At 34.6% G+C, this 9,882-nt stretch overlaps 1 protein-coding gene across 1 annotated transcript; it reads right to left on the reverse strand.

The window, feature by feature from the left end:
- Positions 1-3,152: 3,152 nt before the first annotated feature.
- Positions 3,153-6,863, reverse strand: LOC147564910 (ubiquitin carboxyl-terminal hydrolase 16-like). Its single transcript, XM_086651183.1, has 6 exons — positions 6,159-6,863; positions 4,360-5,635; positions 4,165-4,253; positions 3,907-3,992; positions 3,620-3,782; positions 3,153-3,523 (listed from the first exon to the last, which is right to left on the reverse strand). The coding sequence occupies exons 1-6, from the start codon at positions 6,440-6,442 to the stop codon at positions 3,493-3,495; spliced, it is 1,929 nt and encodes a 642-aa protein (XP_086507309.1). The 5' UTR covers positions 6,443-6,863; the 3' UTR covers positions 3,153-3,492.
- Positions 6,864-9,882: the final 3,019 nt, after the last annotated feature.

Here is a 9,882-nt window from a genome sequence, read left to right on the forward strand (position 1 = left end):
CAACTGTGTTTCTTTAGTCTATTCTCATAACAGAAGGCTCCTTCCCAGGCTTTAATGTAGTCGAAGTAGTTAAACCAATATTTATCCAATTCTCTTCTTCCAGCTCTGGGTATTTCATGATATTTGAATAAATCACCCTGCCAATTTTCAGGGGTAACAACTTTCTTAATAAAGGCTTTAGAATAAGCCCATTCTGCGCCTGACCTTATGACAGAATCAAAATCCACTGATTGAGTTACTTGCAGGATTGCGCAGTAAAAATTGTATTCCTTAGGATAAAGGAATGGGTCTGCTGATTCCCTAAGGTAAAAGGATGAAGCTTCAACTGGAGAAAGATGAGCGTATTTTAGCTCAATAGGAGCTATCCATATAGTAGTGTAAGGAATATATGGATAGATATATTCATTAGTCTGATTAGACTGAATTGCTGCTAAATAAGCATCTTCTCTTAATTTTAACTCCTTAGGAGTCGCCTTTAAGGCTTCAGCTTTAAGCTGTTCCGTTGTTTTACAAATCATAGTCTTATAAGACTGAGAACTCGCGCTTGAGGGAGAAACTGCCAATTTAGCTTTCCCTTTTCCATTATCAGACTTCTTGCTCATGACTCTGCAAAAATTCACGAGTCAAGAAATCAGGTAGTGAATTACTACTTCCTTTGATAAACTCAATGTCAAAATCAAACACAGACAATATGCCTTGCCATCTGGCAAAAATTTGTTTTGATGCTAAATTTTTAACATCTTTTTCTAAAACATCTTTGGCTGATTTGCAATCAACCCTGACCAAAAATTTTTGGTTTAATAAATCACTTTCGAATTTCTGTATACACAGAACTATAGAAAGGATTTCTTTTTTAATTGTGGAATAATTTTTCCTTGGCCCTTGCCATATCCCAGAAGTAAATCTTACTAGGGTTTCTTTGTTATTAATCCTTTGTTTAAGGATTCCACCATAGCCTAATTCAGAAGCATCAGTTTCAACAATTTTAAAAGCTTTTGGATTAGCAATGGCAAGACAAGGGATTTCCTTAATCTTTAATTTTATCTTTTGGACTGCTTCTGTATGAACATTAGTCCAATCAGGAGGATTTTTCTTAAGCCTGTCAAATAAAGGCTTAGCATCAATTGCTAAGTTTTTATAGAAGTCAGAAATATAATTAAGACTTCCTAAAAACCTTTGCAATTGAGTTTTTTCTTTGATTTCATCTGGAAATTTATCCGCAAAAGCAATAGATCTATCAATAGGGAAAATAGTCCCTTCTTTGATGGTATGGCCAAGAAATCTTATTTCTGTTTGAAATAATTTGATTTTTTTGGCTGACACAACTAAACCAGCATGTTTGACAGCATTAATAAATGCTTGAAGATGTTTAAAGTGTTTATCTATATTCTCCGAAAACACTAAAACATCATCGATATAAACAATACAGAATGACGTATAAGGACTGAAAATGTCATTCATTATATTTTGAAATTCTGAGGGGGCATTCTTAAGCCCAAAAGGCATCACGTTCCACTCATAGTGGCCAAATGGAACTGTGAATGCAGTTTTGTATCTATCCTTTTCATCGATCTGAATTTGCCAAAACCCAGATTTCATATCAAATTTGGACATAACTTTGGCTGAAAACAGCCGATTTAATAAGTCCCTTTTATTAGGGATTGGATACCTTATCCATCTAAGAGCTTTGTTCAAAGGTTTGTAATTAATTACAAGCCTATGAACACCTCTTTCAAGTTCAGCAGCATTTTCAACATAAAATGCAGGACAACTCCAAGGGCTGTATGATTTTCTAATTAAACCTTTGAGTAATAACTCATCAACCTCTTTTTTGCAAATTTCCAAATGGCGAGGTCCCATAGCAATAGGTCTAGCCTTAGTGGGAATTTGCCTTTCATTGAAGTCTGGCTCATAAGGCAGACTAACAATATGTTTCTTTCTTTCCCAGAAGGCATTGGGGATATCAGAACATATTGTTTTGACAATAAGATCATGAAGATCATTTATTTTCTTTTGAATTAAAAGATGTTTGATTTTTTCAGTAATTTTCATGTAACTGATCTCCTGGGATAAGGAGTTAAGAAAATTTTCTTTTCTTTGAATGGGTGATGATGAAAGTAGGGAGAATATTATTCAAAGTTATTATTGCTATGTTACAAGATTGGAAGGGTTTTTTTTTTCTCCTCTCTCCCTGGAAGCTAATGGCACCGTTTATATAGATACTAAGAGTAACCGGATGACCTATAAACCGGTTACCGGGAACTTGAGTAGCAGGTAAAAGTAACCCCGGGTGCTCATTGGGCCCCATCGTCAGGTTATTAGTACTGCTAGTGCACGTTCCTTTACAAAAGATAATTGGCATTTTATGCCGACACCAAAAAGAAAAGTAAAATGACCGACAACCTAAAGTGCGAATATTTAAAGTTACTACAATTGTGGTGGATATAATAATATCCTTCTTTTTACAAAATGCTTGACTTTAATAAAAGCGATCATAATTGAGATTTAGACTTTTATGCAAATGGGTCCTGGGAATCTTGCATAGAGTCATCATCTTCAGTGTCGTCATCTTCATCAGATGAGTTGTTTAAAATTTCTCTCAACTGCTTCTTTAGATCTGACTTTGAGGATGAAGCGAGCAGTTCCTTAAGAAGATCTGAGACATCCTTTTTAGGAGCTTTTGGTGGAGGTGCTGGTTCAAATGAAACAATTCCTTTTTTCAGAAAATATTGAATCCTTAAAGAATTCAAATTTATCCCACCATTTAATAAGAATTCTTCTTCCCAAATAAGGGATATGAGAGACTGTTATCTCAAATTTTTTAATAGGAAGATTTGCAATAACAACGTCCCATCTAGCTATCCATGGAACCTGATAATAAGCTGCAAAGATAAGCTCGGGATTTTTTAATGATGGGTTAGATTTAATAAAATCATCAAATATATTCCTAACTTTGTCAGGGAAAATTATAGGGTGTGATCCACAGTGGTTCATCAAATGGTTTTACACTTGGGGATCACACCCTATAATTTTCCCTGACAAAGTTAGGAATATATTTGATGATTTTATTAAATCTAACCCATCATTAAAAAATCCCGAGCTTATCTTTGCAGCTTATTATCAGGTTCCATGGATAGCTAGATGGGACGTTGTTATTGCAAATCTTCCTATTAAAAAATTTGAGATAACAGTCTCTCATATCCCTTATTTGGGAAGAAGAATTCTTATTAAATGGTGGGATAAATTTGAATTCTTTAAGGATTCGATATTTTCTGAAAAAGGAATTGTTTCATTTGAACCAGCACCTCCACCAAAAGCTCCTAAAAAGGATGTCTCAGATCTTCTTAAGGAACTGCTCGCTTCATCCTCAAAGTCAGATCTAAAGAAGCAGTTGAGAGAAATTTTAAACAACTCATCTGATGAAGATGACGACACTGAAGATGATGACTCTATGCAAGATTCCCAGGACCCATTTGCATAAAAGTCTAAATCTCAATTATGATCGCTTTTATCAATCGCATACCTGCCAAATACAAAAAAATCAAAAAGAAAAATATCAACAAAATGAAACCACTTAATATGATGTGAACAGTTCAAATCTGCTCAAAGTCGACCTTACCTTAAAAATTCATGGGCATCTTCTTCTCTCCCTTGACCGAGATGACTCCCAGTGTTCTGCAATTGGGATAGAATCCTAATAGGAGTAAGAGGAGATATTCCTTCCTTTGCCTTCAGGATTAGATTTTCAAACTCACAAGTAAAGCACCATCCTTGTTTTGGGCCTGAAGGATGATAGAGAGAAAATGTCACAAATAGAGGTAAACGAAATTTAAGTTACCATATTATAAGAAATGGCGAACCATATAAACAAAAATTGCGTATATGGCATAAAGAGGAGCCCCATACATGCTTTCGAATGAAGTCCTTGGAGAAAATAAGCAGTAAGAGGCCGAGTAAATGCCAGGCATTGGAGCACTGCATTAGCATAACAGCTGCCAAAAAAAATCCTAATGATATCAGAAACACCATGAGAAACTAATGAAGTTGCTTTGATCTCTCGTGAACTGGAAAAATTTAGTAGGTTGTGCTAATTCAATACTACTATATGCCCAAACAAGTCTGCTTACAAGTCTACACTCATGAGGAAGAAACTTTCTACTTTACCTATTACCACAGTTCGTAAGGCCACATGGTTGGAGATCTGCCTTCTCCTTCTTATAAAGTTTGACAAACAGTTCATACGGAAACAGCATCTACAAAAAGAAAAAAAGAGAAGAAAATGAATCCGCTATATATCAAAATGCCTAAAGCAAATCCTATTTTCCAAGAAGGCAAGAACAGAATGAATCGTGCAAAAACCTTATAATTGTGCTTTGCGGCAGCATCACTTCTCAACGCTGGGGCATGATGCTTTAAAAGTTTAGTCTCTTTAAATTGCTGATTGAATTTTTGCACATATACTTTCAAATCTTTGATGGCATTCTGTGAATAATGTGCACTTTCAGATAACTTACTAGCCACCTTTTGCACATTATCTTCCTCTGATACATTTCGATTCAAAACTGAAAGTTCTCTAGTAGCTGAAGACAGATGACCATTAGAATCATGATATGATAAAGATCTGACTGCTTTAGGCTTTGATAGATTGGAACTACTATTCCTGTTATTATTAACAGAAGCTGACCTTGCAAAATGCAAGATTGGTATTTCCGTAACAAGAGGCATAACTATCTTTTCTGACACAGAAGTTCGTTTAGCAGACGGTTTAACAGGACGCTCTACCTCAGATATCACAGTCTCGGGCTTAGAACATTCTGAGTGTGAAATCGAGACAGCATCCCCAGAGAGGTTAAAAGAAAATTGTAACCGGTTGCTAGAGCCAGACAAAATGTCATTGCCACCTTGCACTGAAGGAGGGTGAGTAGATTTACTGTTAGGATCATTTCTAGGCTCAAGGGAACCTAAGGTGCCCTTTGTGGAATCAAACTTGACCTTAGAAGGCTCAGAAGTTGATGAACTCTTAGAGCTTCTGAAACCTGAGCCTGAAGAACTGGCTGTTCCCACGCTGCCCATTTCAGAACTCGTACGGGTACTATCCTTACTTTGAATAGCTGAACAAGAAAAGCTATTCACAGAAGCCTCAATGCTGTTAAATTTTGAAGCTGGTAATCTAGAAATTTCCGTGTCATTTGTACGGATATTTTTGTCAAGTCCCTCGCTATTATTCAATAAAATCGCCTCTGATTTATCAGAAATGCTTGAAACCCGGAATTCTCCAAAAGCAACATCGATCGAGCTATTAATGGAGGAAGCTTTAGCGTAGTCAATCAACCTGCTGCAAGGTTTGGAAATGGCAGCTACTCCTTTGCCATCTACTGAGAACCTAACTTCATCGTAGTGCTCGCCACTTGAAAATTCAGGTAACCGACTTTGTGTAAATGATCTAGCTTCCTCATAAGATGTTTCATATGGCTTGACATCCAAGCTGCCGAGCTCTAAATCATTGTCAATATCTTCAAATATTGCCTTTCGACTGGAGGTGCTCCGTAAAACATTAGGTTGAGTACTGGGAATTGGAGGTCGACATTCTTCCTTGTGACCTTGTCTCCAATGAATAATTTGGCACTTACCAGAGCTACAAAATGTATTCAGGTGTCAATATTACAACTAAATCAAATAAACCTAAAATCCTTCATGTCTTAATTCATAAAACAAAAATTCCCATGCAGTTCAATGAAAATTCAGTAAGAAGCCAAATAGTCTTTCAAGTTGAAACCATTAGTAAAATGCACAATATCTGATTCTTCTTTTAATTATTTTCATAAATGATTTCAGTAAAACCCTAGACTCTTGATTCATCCTACCCCCAAGCCCCCAAGTACCATAGTTTCCCAATTTTTTGCCCTAGTTTTTCTAAAAAGTCAATTTCCAATTAAAACTCTCAGATACAGCTATGAATGCCAGAAAACCAATCAATTCAAACGAATTGCAATGGGAGAGAGAGATAAATTGGAAAAAATACAAACTTTCAGAGAAAATTAGCTTACTATCATAAGACACAAAAAAGGACCTTAACCCTAGAATTTGTTCTATTCCTTAATCTATAACCCAAACCCTAGAACAAAATAAAGAATTCAGTAAAGAAGATAGAAAATTACCAGTAACGAACAGATTTACAACGAGAACAACGAGTGGTCGTAGGAGAAAAGCACAAAGCGCACTGGTATTGACGAGCAACGGAAACAGTTTCATACTCAACAGATGATTCAATTTCAACCCTTTCAGCTTCTTCAGAAGCTATGGCGACAAGCTTCAAGATCTCCATATTCCTTTCCTCTGCAATTCTCCATTGCCGCCGAATTATTAACCCAATTACCGGGCAAACTAAGAAGAAGAAGATTAAACTAAAACCCGGAAACCCTAGATCCCCGGGGGCAAGCATTTAACCTCCTTCAGAAGAAATGTATTCAAAACTCTTATCTTCACAATACATTGACAGTTGAAAGATTCCGATCGTATTTGCAAAAACAATCACCAACCCTCAATTTTTAAGTACAATTGACGCCAGTAACGATCTGAAATGAACAATTTTGACAATAAAGATGTCAATTTGAAAACGGCAACGAATTCTAGAGAGAGAAAGAGAAGAAGGAGAAGAGTGGCGCTTGGAGAAGCAAAAGGGGGGCGACCGTTGAGATGAAGATGGTGATGATAATAACAGGAAGAATCCAAGCAGGACCTACAAAAATTTTGACAGAAAGTGGAGAGAGAAAGACTTTGTGTGAGAGAGAGAGAGAATGAAAAGAGAAAGTTAGGACAAGATAGTCTATTTTTGTTCTTATTATGGTTATAAAGATTAGGTTAAAAATTAAATGACACAATTTTAGAAATTAAAGTAAGAGCATCATCTCTCAACCTTAGAAAGTTGAGTGCCACTTAGAAATTTTAGAGTTTTTTCTTAAAAATCATCTCCAATGCAACACTCTATTTAAATATCTAAGATGACGTGTCGAGGGTGGAATAGAGATATATCAAGCTGACGTGTCGAGAGTGGAATAGGATTTTTTCTTAAAAATCCTCTCCAATGCAACACTCTATTTGAATATCTAAGATGATGTGTCTAGAGGAATAGAGATATATCAAGATGACGTGCCCAGGGTGGAGAGTGTCCTCTTGAGATATCTCTAATTGTCCAACTCATCAATATTTGATTTTCAACCAATAGAAATCGAGTCTTCTATATTTTCTAAAATAATTTATTATTTATTTACCAAAATAACTATTTCATATAAGTAAATAAGATAAGTTTAGAGTTTTGCATTGGAGACAAAAACAATTGAGGATCTCTATTAACGCCGCCTAAGAGCATCTCCAATGCAAAACTCAAAAAAAATCTCTATTCGTCCTATTTGTCAAGTTCCAATTGAGATTCTCACTCCTAGGTATCGAAAATAGAGATCCTCCTCAATTCTTGTATATCTCCAATGCAACACTCTAAACTCTTTTATTTTACTTACTTGTCATGGTTATTTTTGTAAAAAACAATTAGTTATTTTGGAAATATACGAAGACTTGATTTCTATTGGTTGAAATTTAAATATTGATGAGTTGGACAATTAGAGATATCTCAAGAGGACACTCTGAAAATAGCGTGCCCTTTTGAGATATCTCTATTCCACTCTCGGGACATCATCTTTGAGATCTTAGTTGGGTTTTGCATTGGAGATGATTTTTTAAGAAAAACTCAAAAAATCCTATGTGGCACTCCGAGTTTCTAAGATTGAGTTTTGCATTGGAGATGCTCTAAGAGTGAGAATCTCAAATGAAAGTTGACACATAGGATGAATAGAGATATTTTTGAGTTTTGCATTGGAGATGCTCTAATACACATATATAAATACTCTTAAGACATAAAAATAAAATTTTCCACACATCCAACTAAAAATGTTTGATCCTAATCTAATAAGTTTATATTTACATGATAGAGTAAAATGTGGGAACATATGTTACAGGGTTTTTTGTACCTACGAATGAAAAACAACTGGGTTGTATTAGACTGAAAAATATTTGTTCTTTAACTAGTACATACAAATTTTTACGAAATAAGTGATCCTATCGTTTTTTAATATCTACAGGTTGCAGATTCCATATTTAGTGGGAATGAAGTTTATTTATTAATGGTATAAATATTATAAGGGATATGCTAGAGTGCCCAGTTTTTAGCCCATTAAATTGCCCAGCTGATGTGGAATCACTAAAAGACAAGGGTTTTTCAAAGTTTGACTACGGTGGGGACCGCTTTTATTTCTAAATAAGGAAAGTTGGGCATTTTAATGGGCAAAATTGCTGGGCACTCTATCATTTCCCATATTATAATAAAATTATATTAATCTATGATAATGAGTAATTTTATATGGGTTCTAGGCTTTATAAGTGCTTCCAAGCCCCTCGCACCACAGTTTTTTTTTTTTTTTTTTTCGATGAGACCCTCACACCACAATACAATTGTGAGGTATTTGTTATAAATGATATAACCAAGTCATTTGATGTACTATTGTATATGGTGTAGTATATTCATGTAATCATGTAATTTAATTAAAAGAATTGAGAACAATCTAATGTATTCAGAATTTATTACAAATCGCATTTGATACAACTAATTGCAAAAACAATAACATTATTTGGCCGACAAGATAAATTGTGTACATGACGTCAACATATTCGAATTGTTCGACACAATTTTTATCGGGTCAAATATCATTTTCCATGTAGGATTGTTTTTTTATATTACCAAAGCTTAGTAAGTGAAGCTCTAATATCTTTTAAATGGAGTAAAGAATAAATATTGGGGGTGGAGATTAGTAAGGACGAAAGGTATGTCCAAATTGATCACCATCCACCAAATTAAGAAGTGAAGACCAAGTTGGAATAGGGACTCTTTCAACAAAAAGAAAAGTTGGAATAGGGACAAACCCTAATCCCTAACCCACCCAAAGAGGAGACCTCTCTCTCTCTTACTTTGGTGGTGGGGGCCTGTTTGGAATTAGGATCCCTACTCAGGTTGGTAACCAGTATGTTCTAACTCTTTTTCTTTGTTGCAAGCCAATATGTTCTAAACTTCTAACTTGATTCCAAGGTATTCACTATATATTCATGATAAAATTATGATGTTGCCTCTCCTTTGAAGATCCTTTTTCACTAAATTCAAAACAAATAGTGTGTTGGATTTAGTATAAAATTGTTGTTCTTATACCACCATAATGTACGAAGAAATTCTTATATATTTTATCAATAAAATGAAGACGATAAATCGGGTCCATCATTCCTATTATTTTATACCTTTATCATTTGTTTTAACTACACGTGAATAAACATTACAATATCATTATATTTAGTGCCATTATATTTTGTAGCACTAGACTAGCATAATTTTTTGTAGAGACCCAAGTTGAATATTGACCAATTATTCTACTAGAATATCTATTATTGACATTCTTTGTTTTATAGGGGTTAGAAAGTTTATATGAGCCTAAAAATACCATTATAGAATTAGACTCACCTAACATGGAGTTTAAGAGGTTGAAATTAAAGACATTTTTCATGGAGTTTGTCTCAATAGATGTCCCTATACTATACTTGTCAATGAGATGGGATCTGTCAACTACCATTGTTTAGTTATTTGTTGATTTATTTATTTATTTACGTATTTATTATTTAATTAAATATAAGGCATGACAATGAGATTCAATAATAAAATAAAGAGATTCAATAATAAAATAAAGAGATTCATCTTCTTTTTCTAGGTAAGATGTCTCCTGTGAAAATACTTTTTTTTTTAGGTAAAAGTTGGATCACTACATAAAACCCCCTCAAACTTGATGG

The sequence above is a fragment of the Eschscholzia californica genome, unplaced genomic scaffold (assembly GCF_041429995.1).
Source record: "Eschscholzia californica isolate CP2 unplaced genomic scaffold, dmEscCali1.0.p SCAF_1, whole genome shotgun sequence".
Classification (NCBI taxonomy): domain Eukaryota; kingdom Viridiplantae; phylum Streptophyta; class Magnoliopsida; order Ranunculales; family Papaveraceae; genus Eschscholzia; species Eschscholzia californica.